This window comes from Hippocampus bargibanti, linkage group LG10, assembly GCF_051943395.1.
Source record: "Hippocampus bargibanti isolate YZ-2025 linkage group LG10, ASM5194339v1, whole genome shotgun sequence".
NCBI lineage: Eukaryota > Metazoa > Chordata > Actinopteri > Syngnathiformes > Syngnathidae > Hippocampus > Hippocampus bargibanti.
The window spans coordinates 14,974,968-14,997,276 of record NC_142743.1 but is presented as its reverse complement, the minus strand read 5'-3'; the positions used below and the strand labels follow the sequence as shown (position 1 = coordinate 14,997,276).

At 40.7% G+C, this 22,309-nt stretch overlaps 2 protein-coding genes across 3 annotated transcripts in view; one reads left to right on the top strand and one right to left on the bottom strand.

Annotated features, from left to right (window-relative positions):
- ccdc85al (coiled-coil domain containing 85A, like) overlaps window positions 1-4,126 on the bottom strand; it is a 28,615-nt gene extending 24,489 nt beyond the window's left edge. For both annotated transcript variants that reach the window (XR_016116299.1, XM_089006829.1), the window contains exons 1-2: window positions 3,504-4,126; window positions 1,506-2,589 (exon numbers count right to left, since the gene is read on the bottom strand). Coding sequence is in view for 1 of the 2 variants with exons in the window: in XM_089006829.1 (XP_088862955.1) it covers window positions 1,506-2,589; window positions 3,504-3,749 (1,330 nt within the window). In the remaining variant the exon portion in view is untranslated. The remainder of the gene's footprint in view (window positions 1-1,505; window positions 2,590-3,503) is intronic.
- A 625-nt stretch (window positions 4,127-4,751) lies between these two features.
- Window positions 4,752-18,593, top strand: sec23b (SEC23 homolog B, coat complex II component). Its single transcript, XM_089005423.1, has 19 exons — window positions 4,752-4,890; window positions 5,943-6,247; window positions 7,205-7,262; window positions 7,343-7,429; window positions 7,760-7,996; window positions 8,341-8,423; window positions 8,537-8,681; window positions 9,850-10,008; window positions 10,118-10,233; window positions 12,405-12,528; window positions 12,679-12,759; window positions 12,832-12,921; window positions 13,234-13,340; window positions 13,678-13,831; window positions 13,941-14,018; window positions 14,480-14,641; window positions 14,749-14,835; window positions 15,396-15,617; window positions 16,850-18,593. The coding sequence occupies exons 2-19, from the start codon at window positions 6,027-6,029 to the stop codon at window positions 16,937-16,939; spliced, it is 2,301 nt and encodes a 766-aa protein (XP_088861549.1). The 5' UTR covers window positions 4,752-4,890; window positions 5,943-6,026; the 3' UTR covers window positions 16,940-18,593.
- The last annotated feature ends 3,716 nt before the right edge of the window (window positions 18,594-22,309 follow it).

Here is a 22,309-nt window from a genome sequence, read left to right as displayed (position 1 = left end):
CGTTAATCCAAATCAACAGCAGTTTTTCAACCTCTTCTATTGTCTGTCACCGTTGCTTACACAACACAGAAACACCCTTAGCCACACGCAGCAATGGCCGACTTAGCATATTGGTACTTGGACGCTAAGTCACATAAACGAACACCTCGTTCATGTTTTTCGATAATCTCCTTCTTCTGCTCGACCGTAATGTTCGTATGGCTAGTTCGTATGCCGAGATTATATTCTCGCGAATTTAATGTTCGTCAGGCAAAAAGTTTGTGAGCTAAAGCGTTTGTAAGCCGTCATTCATTGTATCATTGTCATTGTCAATCATTGTATATGGGACTGCATAGACGAGCATGCATTTCACCTTGAGAACACATTTAGTGTCTGCTAGCTCTGTATCGCTCAGCGCCTTTTTTCCCCGGACTCCACAAATGATTATCAGCCACTGTGGGGTATTTTAACACCGGCCAACTTGGTAGGCTGCATTTGATATTTCTCCACCATATATTCTCATAAAATTGCACCATAAATAATAACTTTGCATGCTTGTGCTTTGGGTCATTGTGACATTTTAGCATAATGAGGAAATGTGTCCTTTAAGTGACACATTTTTGTGGCTTGCGTGATTATAACAAGACTTTATTCATAAACCGTAATGAAGAAATGTGTTCCAAAGTCACACTGTTCATGCTTGTGTTAGTTGTTAAATTAACTTGTGGAATTACAATTGGGGGTTTATTTCGAAAGAATTATTCCAAGAACAAGTTGTGTGCCTTGGAGGGTGTACAACACGCCACAATTGAATCTTTTGAACACAGATTAAAAAAATAAACAAAAACAAACATACAAAAAAATATTTCTTCTTGGTTGTTTGGAACCTTTTAAAGAGGAAGTAAAAACTCCAAATGCTCTTTACAATACTGTATTATATGGAGCCCCACTAGTCTAAATAAGGTATTCTCATTACCTTGTAAAATTGTGCTTTTAGAGCAATTTTTGGTGGATTGTTTCCTGAGCCCTGAGCAACTGTGTTGCCATTTTCAGTTGACAGCAAGTAGCAAAATGGGATCAAAACTGAGAGGGATCAAAACTGGTTTCCTGCTCAATTCATATTCAACAAATGCAATGTCAAAGAGACTGCCATGTTTAGACAAGTGGAGTTGCATCCAAAATATAATTTTCAAGGTTTGGATGTTTACTTCCGCTTTCAGGCCACATTGCTTTCTGAACCAAAATGCAAGTAAAGTGTCAAACTCCCATCAGCAAAATCTTTCTGGCACTGCATTTGCGAGGTTCTTAAATACCGTAAAGTCTCGTTATATCGATATTCTGTGGAGTCGGAAAAAACATCGATATAACCAGACTATCGATATATCCGATCCTGTAAATTTTCTCCTTGCGTTCATAGAAATAGTATCGTAATAAGCAGTACTATCGATATAACCGATATCGATATAACGAGACTTTACTGTATTACTTTACAATCAAAGGATTCATTCACGTGCCTGTAAACGTACCATTCATTCCGTTATAGATGCTGCGATGATGGGGTGACAACTCGTCTCCAGCGGTCCTCCTCTGTGCGTCTCTAATTGGGCTGCCGAACTTCCCATGGTCAGGACTCAAACTGTATTGGTGCCTATGAGTCTCGGGACTGCTCCTCTGGACCGCACACATTTTTTCAACATGTTCACTGGTCCCTAAATGTGCATGGCGAGGCTCAGGGCTCTCACAACCGGTACTGCTAATGCTGCTCCTGTGGTGCCTCAGGTAGAGGTCACCGCTGCCACCCGGGCTCAAGTAGTGCTGCCTCTGGCCTAAAACAAGGTCAGAGCTGCAGTGTTTTGGATGTTGCTCTGGACTACTGCGTCCTACGTTCGTTCCATATTTCTCTGGGCTCAAGCCTCGCATGGCCCGGCTGTGATCAGGCACTGATATCGAGCCGCAACGTGGTCGACAGAGTTGGGGCAAAGTGTACGGGTACTCCAGACTTGTGCTCCGGTTGCGCCCGGCCGGGTGGTCGGGGCTGGACACCTCTCTGTCTGCCATTGCTCCTCCTATGGCACTGATACTGCTACATCTGGGTTTATGCGTCAGCTCAGGACTCCCTTTTTCCCCTGAAATTCCGAGACCGCCTAATCCAACGGCCATGTGACTTTGCTTATGCTGATGGTGATCTGAGCTGTCAGCACTCCCTGCGCTAGAGGTGCTGCTCCCATCCCCAACATCCCTCATTAGGAACCCCTGCCCGGGAACCAGCAGCAAACTATTCTGACTGTCTATGGAGTTACGAGATCCCACGCCCATTCCAACACTCCCGCCACTTCCTCCACTTCCACTTACTATTTCTTTGTCCTCATCCAGGAGGAGACAAAGTTCTTTCATCTCCAGGTTTTCACGAATAACCTCCTCCTGTCGAACCTCTAATTCCTTGAGTTTTTGAAGATAGAGGGTCACCTCTTTCCGCATAATGCTCGAGCTGTAACGGCCCAGACGTTGCCACTCCCTGGACACTCGCTTTCCTTTTTGGCGGTCATCATCCAGGAAGCAGCACAAGTCTCTCAATTCGCGGTTGTCTTCCTGCAGCTTCTGATTGATGTCCTGACAGGAAGAAATCAAAGCATGAGAGGCAGGCAGATTCATTGATGTGACCCCTGGGCCCAAGGACTGGTAGCATTGTCAGAGACAAAAGACATTATACATGTGGTTATGTTTTCATACAATCTTGAATTATTTTTTTCTATGTCAAAGTACAGTGCTAAAAGTGATTTCCACTCGGATTCCATTGCATTGTTCTTTCATGCATTAACCACCAAATGCAAAAATATGTAAAGGAAACCCTAATTCTTTTTCTCTTACCCAGAATTGCACTTGTTATGTGGCATTCATTCGATAAGACATCACAAAAATCTATTGGAGCCTCGCCTTCAAGTAAAACCCTCAAACGGTGCAATTTATAACCTTGGTGCTATGCCCTTAAATGTAACCTTCTTTCCTCTTTGTGCAACAATGTAACTCTTAAATTGGGACTGTCCAGCTCTCTTGTTTCCCTCTGGCCTCCGATTCTTTCCATTGTAATTGGGTAGCTTGGATGGGTGGGAAAGTGACAATACGTATATCCTTGAAAGGCGACCGATTCTAGAGTCATGCTGCACCAATATGTCTTTCTGCTTAAACTGTAAACAATGTCCACATTGTGTCACTTTTGTCATGGTAAAATCCCCAAAAGATTCACGAGATGTTTCTAATAGTTTTATAAGAATATATTATTACACTAGCAGTGTTACAGAAACGCTAGTGGCTGAGCTATAATGTGCAGGTGGAATATTTGTAAGCTACTCTACTCGGTAAAAGTAACCACAAGCAGACCCACAGAATGGCCCAATGAACTTCGGCATAACCTCGTGTCTGATACCATGTTTACAGCTCATCACACCCACTACTGTGCGTGCACTCAGATACACCCTCAGGTTACAGCTACATGATCTCATCCCTCACGAAATGTTCCTCCTCACCTTCAGCCCCCTGATCTCGTTCAAGTGCAACTGTAAGCTGCGATTGACCTCTCGAATGAGATTTCCGTGGTCCAGAATCACGCTCATCTTGTCGGCCTCGGAGCGTCTCAGACGCCTCACGAGCTCCTCTTTGGTCCATTTGAGCAGGTCCTCGTCTGATAAACCGGAGACGTCGTCCGCCGGACTGTCGGTCTTGGCTATTGAAAGCTGCACCTGAGGCTGGGGCGGTGTAGTCGCTTTCTCCATTGGCACAGCTCCACCAAAGGGGGGGTAATACTCAGTGGCTGGGTGGTAGTCTTTGCTCGCATCAGCTCGCCGATTGATTCGTCAATAAAGGTTATCGTTTTAACATCCGTGGCATAGTTTTTCGACACGGCTGCTGCTCACCACTCTCTGCAGGCGCAACAGCTGACGATGCCGGCTCAGTGCAGGGAGGACGCTCTTGCGTCACTGCAACATCCCCACGGTCGAAGTGGATGCCTCTTTTCGTTTTGCTTCCCCCGCCCCCCAGCTACAGTTCGCGAGAACGCGAGAAAAAAGTGGCCCTTAGGATCACGCCTGCTCTCACAATGAGAGTTGGGGATGAGATTCCGCGGTCTCACTATGTATCAGCCCACTCTCTTTCTCTTTCTCTCCCTCTCTCACTTTCTTTCTTCTGTCCGATTACCTTGCAAAATAAAGAGTAGTCGCAGCGCCATCTAATGTCATCCAGTGTTTTATGTTTATCTTTGCTTCTACTGGGACCGTGCGTTTTCAATAAAAGCAGAGATATTTGTGTTACTGTTAGTTACTCTTACTGTTACTGACCAAATATTCTGCAGCTCTGATTGTTTGACATTTGTAAAATGTATACAGTAATAAAAGACATGTTCTATATTTCAAGTCACATAAGTACGTATACGATTACATAATTATAACCATACAAATTATTTTAAACGTTGAAGTGTCTAAGACACAGCTAAAGGTCAAATTTCAATTGTTGTTTTACTATACTTTAATAAAACACGGAAAGCAGTTTTTCTTTCGATTGATACTGGAAGCTCGAGTCGGGGTTGTAAATATTATTGAGTGACTTAATCATAGAAATTCCAACTTCCAACAAGAATTGGAATGTACAGTACTGTACAATCACTCGTGTTGGGTGGACGGCAACTTCCTGTTCCGAATCGTAGCAGACACGCCCCTCTACGTCACTGATATTGAAACCAATCGGAACCGTCAAATCTTAGACTTACACGTCACTTTACTGAAAAGACAAGCCGGCCGGTTAGGGAACGTTCGCAGTTGCTTGTGTTCAGTTCCTTATCGATCTTGTGTTTTAAGAGCCAAATGTTGCATTTGTTTGGATAGAATAAACGCTGATACGGACCTCAACCTGATAATCAAGGTAAGATGATTTTCACCACAAGTCAACGAATATCAGATTGAAAGTGTTGTCAGAAGACATGCTAATGCTAAATTCCGTTAGCGGTGTAGCGTACCGGAGTGCCTATGTTATGTTACAGGTCGTGTAGCAAAGCAAGGATAGAAAACGTTTTTGGCACTAGTTCTAACTATATTTTGTTCACAATAAAGCGTTTGTTACCTTTTGTATTAAAAGGATAACACGAAGCGTTCGGTCTCGTGTACTTTATGGGATGTTGATGGTGTACAGTTCTGTACTTTAGGATGGTGAAACCTTTTCCTTGCACAATATTTTTTGTGTCACGGCTTTAAATCTGAAATATGTTTTTATTATCCTCACGAACATTACGTTTGCAATGGAACATTAGTACACTCTCTGATCGTTTGGGTTATTTCCATTTTTTCAGACAGTGTATTCCACAAGTAGTATATAAGACTGAAATGTATTGCCTAATGATATAATGTACTAATATCGACATTTGAATTTCAATTCTTCGCCTTCAAACGTACGTGTACGATCTAGACATTAAACACATCTCGGCAATGTAGTGAGACAGTGCTGATGTTGCAGTAAATCCACAGAAATTGATAGGCTAACATTGCAATGAAAATAAAATGTTGACAACTGAGTACAGTAATTTGTGAGCAAACACATTAAATATCTTTAAAGAGGTGGCTTTATTCAAATGTGCCAACTTCAGGGAAATACATGTGATAAAATGGGTAACAAGTTAAGACCACAAATTTTGACAACACAAAAATTATTTTCTTGAGTTTAGTTTTTCTTCCAATCCATATTTGGGAATGCTAACAGTGTGTCCTCTACTCGCAATTAGTTTCCCGGTATAGCAGAAAGACAATAATTTCCTTGCTCAAGGCGTAACAATTATTCAAACAAAGGTGGAGTACAACATTATTAAAATGTCTCAGACACCGTAACCCGTTCATCAAGTTTTTTTGTAGGGTGCATTTGTGCGTCATATTCGCAAATTAGGCATTGAAATGTAATGCAAACACATCTTCTCTTTGTTTAAGACTAGATAAAACTGGAAGCATTTTTTTGGGAGTGCCATCTTCATATTGTCCTCTGTTGACTGTCTACTCTGCTGAAGCTTGCTGATGGCCACCTACCAGGAATTCATCCAACAGAATGAGGACAGGGATGGCGTAAGATTCAGTTGGAACCTTTGGCCTTCCAGCCGACTAGAAGCCACCAGGCTAGTGGTGCCTGTCTCATGTCTCCTCACACCACTCAAGGAAAGGCCTGACCTACCCCCAGTCCAATATGAGCCTGTCATGTGCAGCCGAGCCAACTGCAAGGCAGTGCTCAATCCACTGTGGTGAGTTATACCTGCACAACGTGTTTACTAACTCCTGTAGTTTATTTTATTTTTAGATTTTTGCTGACCCTTTGTGGTTGGCCAAAAAGGTTGAACTAATACATGGTTCCTAGTTAATATTATGATCTAAAAGCAAATTCTGACATGATACTGATGTGACACGTTTCATGGAATCTCACATCTACTGTGTGTTATGTTATGTTTTGTTGTCTGGTTAAACTCTTATTTGTTGAAACGGTGTTCTTCATTTGGAATATATGTCACAAAACAAACCAAACGTATATCACATTTTCCTGAAATACGATAAGCTGTGTGCTGACTTGACATCATGCACGTCAACAGTATCAGCAATTTATTTATTTAGCTATTTTTCTTTCTATTTATTTATTTTGGGATAGAGTTAAAAAAAGCCTTGTAAAGCTAAAGAAAATAGTTTAGATTAGACAAGTTTCTATTCTGTAAACATTTTCGTCAAATTCAGAATTATGCCATGTGCATATGACTTGGGTGCTTCTAGCGTACAATAAATATTAAGTGAGCGAAAAGATGTTTAAAATGTGTTCGTATAGCGAATTGCCCCAACATTCAAGTGCATTATTTATGATCAAAACAATTCATTTATTTTAGCTTTTTCACCTGAAACATATGGTAGCATGAGTGGAGTGTGGCATTTTGCTGAGTGGATGTGGCACGCTAAACTAGTCGGTGATTTCAAGTTTTGCTTATTGGTTTTGTTAGTAATCATTATGTATATTTTTCTGGTGTGCTTTCAAGGGAATAGCAGAAAAATACATTGTATTTCATGTTTACTTCGTTACGCGTCACATATTTACTCATCGTTAACAAACAGCAACAAATGCTGAAATTCAATTTGGCCAAAGAAGGTAAAACACATTCTACTTTCTGTGTTTAGATGCATACCAAACATGTTTGTTTTTCCATCCATTTTTTTAACAGCCAAGTTGACTTCAGGGCAAAGATTTGGGCCTGTAACTTCTGCTTCCAGAGAAACCCAGTAAGTCTTGATGGATGTTTTCAAACATAAGTAGCTTTGTCTTACTTGGTTTGTCTACGTACATCTGTGTGTGTTTGCAGTTCCCTCCTTCCTATGCGGGAATATCAGAAGTGAACCAACCAGCTGAACTCATGCCACAGTTTTCCACCATTGAATACATTGTACAGGTGCATACGACATATTTTGTTACTATGACCACATCTCGTGCATGGACCAAGGCTTAGTACAGTGTGAACCATGGACATTGTATTTTGAACATTGGCATACCACACATTTCTGAAGAATGAATGACTCTCTGTGTCTCTGTGTTGTCATATTATTTATTACTTCTGGGTTCAGTGAATGCTGGCGCGTGTGACTGCAACTGCTCACCCGCAGTAAAGTGTCCTTGAGAGTTTTGAAAGGCGCTTATAAATGATATGTATTATTATTATTATTATTATTATTATTTATTTCGAAACAATGCTGAATCGTGTGCAATTTTCTCCATTTTACAGCGGGGACCCTCAGCTCCACTGATCTTCCTTTATGTAGTAGACACGTGCTTAGAAGAAGAAGACCTGCAGGCTTTGAAAGAGTCCCTCCAAATGTCCCTCAGTCTTCTGCCTTCCAATGCTTTGGTGGGCCTCATCACGTTTGGGCGAATGGTCCAGGTTCATGAGCTTAGTTGCGAGTTGATCTCCAAGAGCTACGTATTCAGGGGCACCAAGGATCTCACCTCAAAACAGATTCAGGTGAGTGACATAGGACTGTGATGAATTAGTAACTATTGAAACATTACCCCCCCAAAAAAAGCTGAAATACATGGAAAACAGACTGAGATGCTATTTTGCTTCTTGCTAAGATGAGTCACAGAAGAATTCCTGATAGCAAGTTTGCCGACGGTTTGCACTCTTCGATTTTGTTTCGCTGCAGATTGTTGTTTCCCCTCCAACTTGAGTCAGTATCAGCATGCATACGGTTCATACTTGCCTTGAAGCAGACTTTGGTGCCACCATTTATTGCATGTAATGCTGAATACATCGATACTACAAAATGTCAAGCATGCCACATAACAAAATTTCTTCTTTTTTTCCAGGAGATGTTGGGTTTAACAAAGCCTACTGCAGCAGGACAGCCAGGACGCCCCCCTGCACCCCAAGATGCTGCAGCATCTTGCAGGTACGTACAACGGAGTAGCCACAACCCATATGCTGGATTTCCTATGTAAATGTAAGCAGTTTCCAAAAATGTCACCATTACAACGTAACAATTGTCTCATCCTTAATTTTCAGGTTCCTTCAGCCTGTGCACAAAGTTGATATGAATCTGACCGATTTACTGGGGGAGCTCCAGAGAGACCCCTGGCCTGTACCCCAGGGTAAAAGACCACTCCGATCTACCGGTGTTGCGCTCTCTGTTGCTGTTGGTCTTCTGGAGGTATGATATTCTCTTTACCAAAGTTGCAAAACAAATACAATATCATATCTATATTAAAGAAGGTGCCATTATGGGAGAGAAAAGTTTCATGATGCATTTATTGTTTGTACCCAATTTAGATAGACAATCACTAGAATGTGATAATTTTTAATCTGGCAAATCAGAGCTTTTCTTTTTTTATGGAAGCGCCATGGCCACTGTACTTTAACCTCTTTCTGTTGATTTCACCACGTGAAGTGTTCACAGTGATGCACTCTGCAGAATCGTTATCTTGTGCAGAAACAGTACATGTCATTCTCTAGCTCAAAGGCCAGTTATGTTTGCCTTCTGTCTTTTCCCTTCATTATCCTCTCATCTGTATGATTATATAATGCAAGAGCAATCAACCACTCTCCTTTAGCAAAGCAAAAAGGCCTGATTAGATTAAATTTAGGTTTCATCCACAACCTCTCACCAAATTGTTTGTCCGGAAGCATACCAGCCTTACACTCGTGAGGCAACAAAGACAAAAACTATTGTTCTCTCTAATGAGGTCTTCTTATATTTCTTCCCACATAACCTAAATTAAACATTTAAGTGCGTGTTTCACTATTTTTGCATATTCCTGAGGGCTGTTTTTGCTTAACCTGGTGTCCTGAAAGACGTTGCGTTTTAACATGCCTTCACATTGGACATCAACAAGATTCCTTCTCTCCTGTAATACAAAACAATGTCATTAATAAAATTCCAAGTGTTAACTCGGCTGCTAAAATAATACTTTAATCCATTAATCTCTATTTTGTCAATTATCAGATTAAAAAAAATGTAAACAGGACATTTCAAATTGACAGTGCTCTGTGATTCAATTGCCGATTTGTGTCAGAAAATTGAAAGATTGCTTTTCCATTGTCAGATCAGATGTTTGCAAATGTCAAGACAAAGTATGTCAGTCTGCTTTCTTAGAGGATTGCAGATATCTTCAAATATTTCCTGTTAATGTGCTGAAATGTCAAGGATTTGGGCTGTCTGAACACAATTACTCGGTTAAATAATTCTCGGTAAATTTGCTTATAGATTGAGTCATAGATTGGGCCATTGCAGCTGTCATGTTCCAATGCTCCGATTCGCTGTTTCATTAAATGTGATTCTTGCACTTGATGCCTGGATTTATGTTGTAACAATCTTGTAGGGCACGTTCCCCAACACGGGTGCTCGCGTGATGCTCTTCATCGGTGGGCCCCCCACGCAGGGGCCCGGAATGGTGGTGGGAGACGAGCTTAAAACCCCCATCCGCTCCTGGCATGACATCCAGAAGGATAACGCTCGCCACTTGAAGAAGGCTACAAAGGTGAGTCAAAACATGGCTAACACTGTTGTTGAATGATAAGATCCTTTGAACTCGACATGGTATCAAAAATATAATCCCCACTGTCTTCATATTCTTTTTTAAAATGCAGTACTATGAAGCCTTAGCCAACCGATCAGCGGTAAATGGCCACAATATTGACATCTACGCCTGCGCTTTGGACCAGACTGGGCTGCTGGAAATGAAATGTTTATCTAATCTCACTGGGTACGTCACCACATGACAGCCAAACACTTGATGCCAGGGTTTATTTATTTGAGTGTTACGTACACAAGATTATGCAAACTGACAGGTATTCCTCTTTTCTTTACTTTTGTGGTCTGTACTTGTTTAGCAAGATGGGTCAGGAAGATTGTGAAATTTGCTATCCCTCCTTCCAAATTTGGGACCCAATTTAACACATTTAACACTCTTCATTATTTCGAAATATTCCACACTTTTTATTCATCTGAACATGACTTGAATGGTATTCATATGAAATGAGCACTTCTAACAGTTATTTATAGAGCTTATTTCAAATTTAAAAACACAACACAAAAAAACTCATAAGACACAAATGCGACGTCCTCCTCACCACCTGTAGTGTCTGACTATTACTCCTGGGACACCCAACACCAATGCATAAAAGTACCACTAGGTACAATTTATAAAGATGATCAAATCAATGAAACAGATGCTGAGACATAATGTAACCCCAAACCCTAGGGCCACGGCGACTTTAATTAAATGATTAATTATACTGGATAGAGACACAGGTAACAGTACGACCACCTGTACTTACGACCACGACCCCCAGACCCTATTTTTGAAATTGTAATTCTACGCCTGGCACCGCAACGCACTAGCAGGCCGGCAACGCATATGACAATTATGGCCGGCCAGCCAGCATCTCACTCTTGCACAGCAATCGACCCTGTGATGGCACCCGATGGGGGGGGGGGGGGGGTTGTGATGGACAATAAGAAGTTATCATGTTTAAAAGTGCTTAGCTGGCCAACCAAACAATAGGCCCACAGTCAAGGCGCAGATGGCCACAGTAAATCTGAGTGAAACAGACACAGCAAGGTAAAATGGAGATCCTGCCTTGACTTGGGATACTCCTTTATCACCAAAGTTATTTACGGCTTGAACATCCTGCACAAGCATAGCCAGGTTACAAACGTATCAGTTAATGGAAAAGACAACCAATTAAAATATCTGTTTTTTTGCTGGCATTATAATCAAGAAAACTATGTTTTACTAATGTATCACCTTTACTTGCATACACTCTCAGTAAATAGCTTGGCAGAGGGGCGCAGAATTCAGACGCATGTCATGAAGACTGCGTTTCCTGCCGGCAGTAGGGACAATCTTTCTGGTTCCGAGTCTCTGTCCACAGTGTCTGACTGTCATATCCCTGACAGTTTGCGAGTTATTTAGCCTCCGAGTCTCTATTCAACATTTTAAATTGATTTCAACTTATGACCATTTTGACTTACAACCATTTGGTTGGAACGCAACTCGGTGGTAAGTCGGATGTTACCTGTATATGTATTTCAGTAACCGGTAGCCATGTATTATGGCATTGACGCAAGTATTCCCATTCATATTATTTTTTTTTTGCTCATCTTCAACATTCTTTGCCAGATTACAAAAATCAATAGGTGCCTACTAAGGCTTAGATGAAGAACCACTTAATACATTGAAACTGTCATTGTCAACCATCCTGCTCTTGTTTTACATGGGTATTTTCTGCTTTGCTCCCAGCTGCATACCTTAATTCATGATGTATCTTGTGTATGAAGACATGTGTACTCTCTTTGTAGTTGTAGTAAGTGTTATTGCTAATACTACATATGTATTTTATGAAATATTCATCGGCAGGCTCGGCTAAGGGCAACACGAAGTGTTAGTTTTTAGGTGTCAGTGTGTGTTTAATGATGTTGTATTAGTCTGTGGATTTAACTTTTTATGATTATTCAACATACTATTATTTGTATGTATGTGTTGAAAGGCTCCCCCCATCCCCACTCAAAAATGGGATGATGCCTCTTAAGGGGCTGTCCTTTAAAAAACAAAAAGTGGAAAGCACTGCGGCTAATTTGCAGATGCCAAATTGATCGGACTGGCAAAGTAAGCCATAAAAGACACCCACAAAATGTGCATGCAATGCAAACTATTTGCCAATCTGATATAGACAATCAGGACGTTTGGACATCTATCAGCCGCAAAAGCACTCTTTCCTGGAATCCATTCTGTTCTACTGCCTCTGTGTTTTGAAACCAGTGGCTTTTTGTGATGCTATGTTTCAAAAAACACGCACATTCAATACTATTAATCTGGTTCGTTAAAATGCAAACTGCAAATGATGAAAACATATATCTCTGCTCTACTCTCAGGGGACACATTGTCATGGGAGACTCCTTTAATACCTCGTTGTTCAAGCAAACCTTCCAGCGAGTTTTCAACAAAGATTATAACGGCGACTTCCGCATGGCCTTCGGAGGCATCATGGAGGTCAAGGTAAATAAGTGATGCTTTTGTTCATGATTCTCACCCAAATCTATTTGTGCGAGCAATATTCCTCTGTATAATGTTGACGTTTCGATCAGTGGTCACGTTTCCATGTTTGCATATTCCAAAGCCTTACAATGTGTCATTTTATCTGCGCAGACCTCACGAGAACTGAAGGTTTGCGGGGCCATTGGACCTTGTGTATCGCTCAACTCAAAGGGCTCCTGTGTATCAGAGAATGTAAGTTATTGTATTCTATTCCTGTCATTCGGGGGCTCGTTGTCACTCTTAACAATTCACTGTTTTGTGTAGGAGATGGGCGTTGGTGGCACAAGTCAGTGGAAAGTGTGCAGTCTGAGTCCTTCTACCACTTTGGGCATTTATTTTGAAGTGGTGAATCAGGTAGAGCATATTTGCTTGAGCCTCAAGCTCAGGAATATTCATTTATTTCGACTGCGTAAACACAACATTAGTTAATACAATACAGTTGAACCTCATTACGACGTACCGCGAGAGACATAACGAATCTGTAGTAGATAACGGCAGTTCATTGTAACTATTTTCAATAAAATGGCCACTTTTGAGGTATACATTATAAAGGTGTTCATTGCCTGCGAAATTGGAAAATAAATCACATGAAATCGAGACTTTGTATTATGAACGTTAAAGGTGTGAAAACCTAACCATAGTTATATGCTGTCTTGTTGTATGCAGCACAATGCACCAATCCCACAAGGAGGCCGAGGGGCCGTACAGTTTGTGACCCAGTACCAGCACTCCAATACTCAGAGGAGGATACGTGTCACCACAATTGCCAGAAAGTAAGAACACTTTTTTAGGGGGGAGGGGGAGAGACAGAGGGAGAGAGAAAACAAAGAAAGAGACAGAGAGGGAGACAGAGAGAGCGTTATCATCTCAGGTTTTGGACAGGTGTGACGTTAGTTTGTCTGCCGTATACAGTGTATGTTTGTCAAATATGATGCCACTAAATCATAATATTGGTGACATAAAAATAAAAACATGATCCACAGTCTGTTTGTTATAGTTTCTAAGAACATGTGTCATCATTAAAATATGTAATTGTGACAGGCCCAACCTACACCACACCTGTGTTTAATTATACTCAGTGTCTTCTTGTCCTATGTGTCCCCACCCAAGCTGGGCAGATGCACAGTCCCAAATTCAGCACATTGAGTCATCATTTGATCAAGAAGCAGCCGCGGTGCTCATGGCTCGCCTGGGCGTCTTCCGAGCAGAATCAGAGGAGGGGCCCGATGTGCTGCGCTGGCTGGACAGGCAGTTAATTCGCCTGGTGAGTTACTCATCGCACAATCTGACGAACACTACGCAATTACTCTTTAATGAGAAAAAATATACTCCGTGGTTCTGTTGTTTTTCACGTGTGCTTTCATGTGTTGCAGTGCCAAAAGTTTGGTCAATTCAATAAAGATGATCCGACATCCTTCAAGCTGTCAGAGTCCTTGTCACTTTACCCTCAGGTACATTATCTTGAGAGTTTTGAAAGGCGCTTAGAAATTAAATGTATTATTATTATTACACACACCTGTGAGTGATTCTTGAAAGTAGAAAAACAAGATTAATGTGGAGAATTTACTTGACACAAAATGGTTTCAGGCTCAACTGCTAAATCAAATGCCATCAATACTTTGTCCGTTCAAAAAGCTATGTCGGCTTGTCAGCTGAATATTTATTGAGGTGATTGATTGAATGCCCTCTTGTGTACGTAGAGAATAAAGAATGTAAAAAACAAAAATGAATGAATCTGAATTGTAATTTCTACATGCCCATAAAGATAAGATAAGAAAACCTTTATTTGTCTCACTATGTAAAAATTCCCAATTCACAGCATTTATGAAATGAAGTGCTGTCGTAGCAGCCAGTCTCGCGCCGTCACTATTTTTGTCACTAATTCAAATGATGTTTTGTTTCTGACTTGCAGTTTATGTTCCACCTGCGGCGGTCGCCCTTCCTGCAGGTATTCAACAACAGTCCGGATGAGTCGTCTTATTACAGGCACCACTTTGTCAGGCAGGACTTGACACAGTCGCTCATCATGATCCAACCAATCCTTTACTCGTACTCCTTTCATGGCCCACCAGAGGTCAGCCTTACACATTTTAGACTCTTGATCCTTGTGAGATGTGATTTGTTCGATGTAAATGTGACCATCAAAACAAATAAGACATCAGTGATTCTTCTCCCTCTCAGCCTGTCCTCCTGGACAGCAGCAGCATCCTTCCAGATCGCATCTTGCTGATGGACACCTTTTTTCAGCTTGTTATCTACCATGGAGAGGTACGCAGAAAAATACAATCCACTACATCGGAACATTTAACATAAAATAATTATCATACAACCGAACACGCAAAACATTGATGATCATATGTTGAAACGTGTTGTTATTCCTGAATTTATTCTAATGGATAAAAATCAAGATCTGAGAAGGTTCCCACACATCCACGAATTCTGGAAATAATTTTTCAAATCCTAGAAAACACATGAAAAAGGCTAAATGTCATGGAAAGGTTGTCCTGGAAAATTATTTCCCCACATTGTGTTTCTGTTTTCCATTTGGGGGAATGCAAACAGATTTAACAGATATGTATTTCTGCCTTCAGCTCCATTCAATGGGCAACATTATTGCATGATATGATAACTTGACTCGTACTGTAGCAAATGAAAAAGTCTCAAAGTCCTGGAAAATCATTTCAAGAAAAGAATGTGAGCGTGACCCTGTGAGCGTTTGTTTAATTAGTCTTGGCTCGTTTAAAAGTTTCTCTGGTTTAGACACTTGATTTCACGTGATTTCACTCAAGGTTACCCAATATCTGTTTTCGTTCTCTTTTTGACCCCAGACCATAGCCCAATGGCGGAAAGCAGGATACCAGGAAATGGCAGAGTATGAAAACTTCAAACAGTTGCTCCAGGCACCTTTGGATGACGCGCAGGAGATTCTACAGACACGTTTTCCCATGCCTCGCTATGTCGATACTGAGCACGGAGGTTCGCAGGCCCGTTTCCTTCTCTCAAAGGTCAACCCTTCACAGACCCACAACAACCTCTACGCTTGGGGACAGGTACCCTTTTTGCCTTTTTTTAAATGTGTCTGGAAATATACATACATACACTTTCATACATATATACATATACATACATACACACGTATGTATGTATGTATGTATGTATGTATGTATATGTGTATGTATGTATGTATGTATGTATGTATGTACGTATATGTATATGTCATCTGTTGTTTGGCATTACACAAATTCTCCCATTAGCACATTGTTTTGGGAACACATACACTGAAAACTGCCCTTTCGCTATTATATGCAGTTTTAATGCTCAGGTCAATTCTTCTTCTTTTCCTTTCGGATTTTCCCTACAAGGGGTCGCCACAGCAAATCAGTGTCCTCCATCTTTGGATGTTTGATCCGCATGTTTGTTTTGGCCAAGCTTTTACGTCAGATGCTCAGGTCAATTAATAACGACAAAAAAAATCACCACACGTAAATCCGGATATGATGCGCACACACACACTCAAACACACGTCTACTTGTGCACACGTGAGGAGAGACGTCAGTATGAAAAAGACACTGTGCTGCAATTGAACCGTGATCAAAGCCTAACTGTAGTCCTAAAATTGTCCCAGAAAATGCAAAAGATGGCGCCAAAGCTCCGTTGGAAATGGGCTGATTTGTCTGCTGGGAATTTGTGTCAGCGAATATCAAATAGTAGTCTTGGTGCAACACACAACGATTCACCATCACATTATTTATGTAGTTTTCCTTCTAATTTTGCGATCAACACGGTGTTTTCAGACAAAGAAAAGTACCCAAAATGCATTGTACGTCGCTTTCTCGGTCAGGGGCGTTCCGAATGTCACGTCACTTCGAGCATCATCATCAACTCCAAAACAAGACTTCATAAATATTCAGCGCAAGTCTTAAAACGTTAAATATAGCTATATGCGGTGGAATCTTTGTAAAATGCGCTCAGTAGAAGTAATTTGTCCGCAGGTGTCGGTTGTCCTTTAAAGGAGACTAGGATAAAATAAAAAATAGATTTATTCTCCAATTTGCCAAATCGAGAAATATTTGCCTGATTTGGAGTATGGCTCCAGAAGCCTTGGATTGAGATTGTTAAGTGCACTTGCATAAACTAGTCTTACTGACAAATGCATTTAGGTCAATTAAAATGATTCAAGGATTAGAGTCATAAATGAGATTGCATAGTCAGAATGAGTCGGCAAGGAGGCGGCTCCTGTTCATCATTGTTTTCATCATTTTTGTTTGGTGTGCAACTACAGGAGACCGGAGCGCCAATCCTAACTGATGACGTCAGCCTGCAGGTCTTCATGGACCACTTGAAAAAACTGGCTGTGACCAGCTCCGTGTAGACCTGTCAACATGTCACCTTACCACTGAATACAAGGACACAAGGAATTGACTCGACATTCCAGTTCAGTTATCAGCATCCACCAAGTGTCTGCCTCCAAATGTTTTTGCTTTTATTTTTCCCTGTCTCCACTCCTGTCACATTTTAAGTGTCTCAATATCAAAATCTCCCTTTTTGTTATATGGTTGACCTGACAAAGCAATGCTTGATGCAAATACAGGTTTCCTTTGTCTTGAAAAATGAAGTGTAGAAAATGTAATTGATGCTCTGAATGAATTGTAACGAATGTACATGTAACTGTGTCTCTTAAAGGACAACCGACATCTCCGGACAAGTTGTGTCCATAATTTGTAAAATGGCTTCAAATGACTTCTACTGAGCGTATTTTACAAAGATTCCACCGCATATAGCTCTATTTTACGTTTTAAGACTCACGCTGAATATTTCAGAAGTCTTGTTTTTGAGTTGGTGACGAGTCCTCACCCTACGTCACTGAAGGAACGGCCTCACCGAGAAAGGACATACCTTGCATCACCTCAATGCATTTTGCGGTACTTTGTTTGGTCTGAAAACTTCGTGTTGATGGCGAAATTAGAAGGAAAACACATAAATAACGCGATGGTGAATCGTGTGTGTTGCGCCAAGACTTCTGCAGTGTATTTGATGTTCGCTGACAAAACGTCCCAGAAGACAATTTACACAGAGCTTTGTCGCCCTCTTCTGCCTTTATTTGGGTAGTGTGAGTACGAAAGAGTTTGTCACTACATTTCTCTCCAGATGCATCAAAATGACCGGAATAAATTCTTTAATCGATTGCAAACGTGTATGCTTTCCTCTTCAGAACTATTTGAATCATATTCATAACTGGATGAGTAACAAGAAAGCATCTTTTCCGAATCTGAAGCCATTGTTTTGATTCTCCAGCAAGGCAAGACGTCTTGTGGTGACACCACGAACAAGGGGGCGGGACCTTCTGAAACTGGCCACTTCCGGGTTTAATTTGAAGTAGTTTTTGGACACTTTAAGTCATTTTTATTGGTATTTTGCATTTGACTAAGAATATCATACTGCTTGTTTTGGGTATTTTAGATGCTATAAAACGTTTTTCTGATGTCAGTTAGGAAACAAAAAAGTGACGTCGGTTGTCCTTTAAAACAGTGACCAGGCTGGTTGCACTTATTTACTGTTTGAAAGGGTGAAAAGTGCACGGCGGATTGCCCTTGAGTGTTTTCTACGAAAATTCCATCAGGGCGGATTATTGTTGCAAGGAATTGAAGTTTGTCACATCTTGTTTTGGGGGGAAAAACATTTGGATTGATTTGGAACTTAATTTGATCGTGGTCCATTCAGGCTATCTTGATTGCCATCTGGTATTTTGCACCCGATTGGTGTGCAGATATCTTTGTAATCAAACGTTTTAATTTAGTTAGAGGAAACCATATGATTTAGGATGCGTCTGGGTCATTAATGTGACCCAGTTAAATGCTTGTTGCCTCTGTGTTCCTTTAATTTTGTTCGATGTGTCTCATGAACAGTTGGTCACGATCCAGTTGAACGCTGCAAATGGTTCTATCATACAAAACAGTTTTTATACATACATACTCCAATGAAGTTGGGATGTTGTGTTGAACACGAATAAAGACACAATATAATGATTTGCAAAATCATGTTCATCCTATACTCAACAGTATTCACTGACCACTTTCGAACGACCACCATGGTATACAAAATACTATACATGAAGCAAAAACAAATCCTAAAACTGTTTTTAATCTTATTTAAAAAAAAAGCTCAAAAATGGTAAAATTAAACCAAGTGCAATGCTGAGTCAAAAGCCAGCGAATGAAAATAAAAGTGACGGATCGGCGGCGGACAAAGATCAATCCCCCCTTGGGCTGTTTCGCAGACGTGAGGCACCTGCTGGGTGTGCCGTAGATGGAGGAGCTTCGAGAAACAAGGTGGAGGACAAATCCTAAAATCTTAACGAACTCTTAAAATGATCATGGAGCCAGTGAATGCATACCAGAGTAGGAGTTATGTGCTCCATCTTGTAAGTACCTGCCAGTTAAGAGGTTAACAGCAACATTTGCATCAACTGGAGATGCATCAGAATCAGATTGAATGATAGAGGATTGGTCCACCCCAAAATAAAGTACATGTTCACCTGTGATAAAGCTCGCTTTCTCAACAGCACTTTGAAACAGTAATGTATGCATTTGTCACATTATGACAGAAGCGATTGAGAAAAATGACTGAGGGGTGACAACAGATCTTATTGTCACGAAAATTCTGGGATTGATTTCCTCTTTAACGATTGCTAAGTGTATCAATGTGTCACTGCCATCGAAGCTTTATTTCCTGTTGAGTGTCGTCCAATCGTATCAACTCTTATTTACACTAGATAAATGGTACAATTATGGTGACAGAGCATGTTTGGAATGTCACTGTGTAGTAGGGGCAGTGAGGCGGAACTAACAAATCTGCACAGAATCATGTTTATAAAAACCTTCCTTAGCCTCTGTAGGTGTCAAGTGATATTGCTCCTATTCGTTTTATTTCGAACGTTGCAATTTTTGTCACCTGGGGCTTCGTCCAACCACTGCTCCGTCCTCATCGCCAACCCATGCTCCTGTTAAACCATTGTCATGTTGTCATTTATTGCCACAGTACGCGCCGGCCGGCATGCAGCTGCAATCATAAAACCACTCGCACACCATCTACTGTCACTGTAAGCTGATTTCTGAGCACCCAGACAGTATGATTTCGAGGATCAGTGGACCACAGATTATGAGGACTAATCCTCAAGGGCTATCTGTTTAGGGGAAAATTCTACTCTTAGCAGCTTTGAGCGTGGATTGCCGCAGGAATACAAATGAAGTCTGTCTATCAAAAGCTTAGGACTAAAACGTTGCACTCTGAATCCACATATGCTTTATAAGGTATTCAAAGCCAAATAAAAAGTTGCCATGTTGCCCACGCTTAATCTCTTTGGACATGGATACTTCTTTTAGAGACATCCAATGTTGCACCATATTGAATTTAGGACCTTTTGGTACATTAACATGAAATGATTCTCTCAAGGGACAATAATCACATTATTGGTCCTGGCCTGTATACTTAATCTGTTTGTTCCTGCTGGGACATTGATGCATGCAAAGACAGCAGCTGTGCTGACATTAAGTGTAACAAAAGAGCATTACAATGTCTTTCTGACCACTTTTTTTTGGGTGATCTTTCACGATGCTCATGTGACCCACCGGCTTAGACAAAGCTGTCAGGAAATGTGTGTTTTACTATTTCCTGTCAAATCAGAAAGGATCAGTTCTCATACATCCGCCTGATGAATTGCCAAAGAATTTGTTATGGATTGTTTCCTAGCGTATGGATTAACAATGATGGGCTGCTGTCATCAGTGCATGCAAAAAAACCTATTTGTGACCAGTTATCCCCACGAGTGGCGACACCTCGTAAGTTTTGCCTTCTGTCTCTGTTCTGGTGTTCTTTCCCTTGTGTTGTGAGAGTAGAGTGACAGTACGGTGGCAATTGGGTTTTTTTCAGACAGGGTGCGTAGTGTAGGGAAGACAGCACTAATTAAAGCAGATAAAGCACTCTTGTACAGTGTGAAGGATTTATTTTTGTCTATTTGGATGTATTCTGCTGTTTGGCTTGCAACTCATCCAGGGTGTACCCAACCCCTTGCCCAAACTCATCTGGGATAAGCTGGAGAATTCAAAAGAAATAATAATAATAATAATAATAATAATAATAATAATAATAATCATCATCATCATCATCATCATCATCATCATCATCATCATCATAATCATAATCATAATCATAATCATAATCATAATAATAATACATTTCATTTATAAGCAGCTTTCAAAACTCTCAAGGTCACTTTACAGTCACAGGATGAATTTTTCTGTGGGTGAGCAGTGGCAGCCACACGCACCAGCGTTCACACAACCCGGAAGTAACTCAAATAGAATAGTAAGACAAATAGATAGAAAGCTAACGAGCAAGCCAATAGATAGCTAATAGCTAGCCAGCTAGATAGCTAGCCAGCCAGCCAGATAGTTATTGTACAGTATTACAGAAAAGACAAAGAGAATGGACGCAGCACAATATTTCTTACTAATGTCTCCATATACAAAATTCAAACAAAGAAAACTAAACAAATAACATATCACAAAGACACAGAGAGTCATTCATTCTTCAGCACTTGCTGTACCCTCTTTGTGACATGAAACATAAAGTCAAACCATTTCATATTGAGCTGTTTATGTTGCAGCAGTATTTATGATTTAAAGGACAACCGACATCACTTTTTTGTTTCCTAACTGACATCAGAGAAACCTTTTATAGCATCTAAAATACCCAAAACACGTAGTAGGATATTTTTATTCAAATGCAACACACCAATAAAAATGACTTAAAGTGTCTAAAATCTGCAAAAAATGGAGCTGGGAATTGGGCATTTTCAGAAAGTCCCACACCCAGTTCGTGACGTCACGCCAAGACGTCTTGCATTGCTGGAGAATCAAAACAATGGCTTCAGATTCGGAGAATATGCTTTCTTGTTACACATCCAGTTATGAATATGATTCAAATAGTTCTGAAGAGGAAAGCATACATGTTTGCAATCGATTAAAGAATTTATTCCGTGCCATTTTGAGTCAACATTGGGGGGTAATGTCTCACCCAAAAAGGAAGAAAATGGCCACCGAGCTCCTGTGAGGAATTAATCAGCCCGTTTCCACGGGCTGATAAATTGCTTACATGGAGCTTGTATGCCCTCTTCTGGCTTTTTCTGGTGCAACACGAGGTTTTCAGACCAAACAAGCATTGACGTGATGGAAGGACTGCTACAATGTGTCCTTTTTTTTGGTCAGGGGCATTGCTTCAGTAACGTCACGTACGGACTCGTCACCAACTCAAAAACAAGACTTCCGGAATATTCAGCACGAGTCTTAAAACGTAAAACATAGCTATATGCAGTGGGATCTTTGTAAAATACGCTCAGTTGAAGTCATTTGAAACCATTTTACAAATTATGGACACAACTTGTCCGGAGACGTCGGTTGTCCTTTAAACTGAATCAATGTTACAAACTCCACTTGTTTCAAATTAGAACACCTGTTTAAACTGTATTTTTCCCAGGCTTGATTGAGTCTGGTTGAAATTCAAATGCATGCAAATGTGGTCTGTAGTTGTGGATATTACAGACCTGCCAAAAAGGGCTGCCATAAAGCTGCTCATGTTAAATCTTTTCGCTTGTAACTAAATGTAAGGGTGTAGGATAGCAAATACAGTGTACAGTACACATGTTTACCAATGGAATGAATTGCAATGACATTCATACATGTTT

What these genes read in the sequence shown, in the direction of transcription:
- sec23b (XM_089005423.1), top strand. Translation starts at nt 6,027, where the DNA reads ATGGCCACCTACCAGGAATTCATCCAACAGAATGAGGACAGGGATGGC. An exon ending in GCAGTGCTCAATCCACTGTG is followed by an intron (nt 6,248 to 7,204) that starts GTGAGTTATACC and finishes TTTTTTTAACAG; the next exon opens with CCAAGTTGACTTCAGGGCAA. An exon ending in GCTCCTGTGTATCAGAGAAT is followed by an intron (nt 12,760 to 12,831) that starts GTAAGTTATTGT and finishes TGTTTTGTGTAG; the next exon opens with GAGATGGGCGTTGGTGGCAC.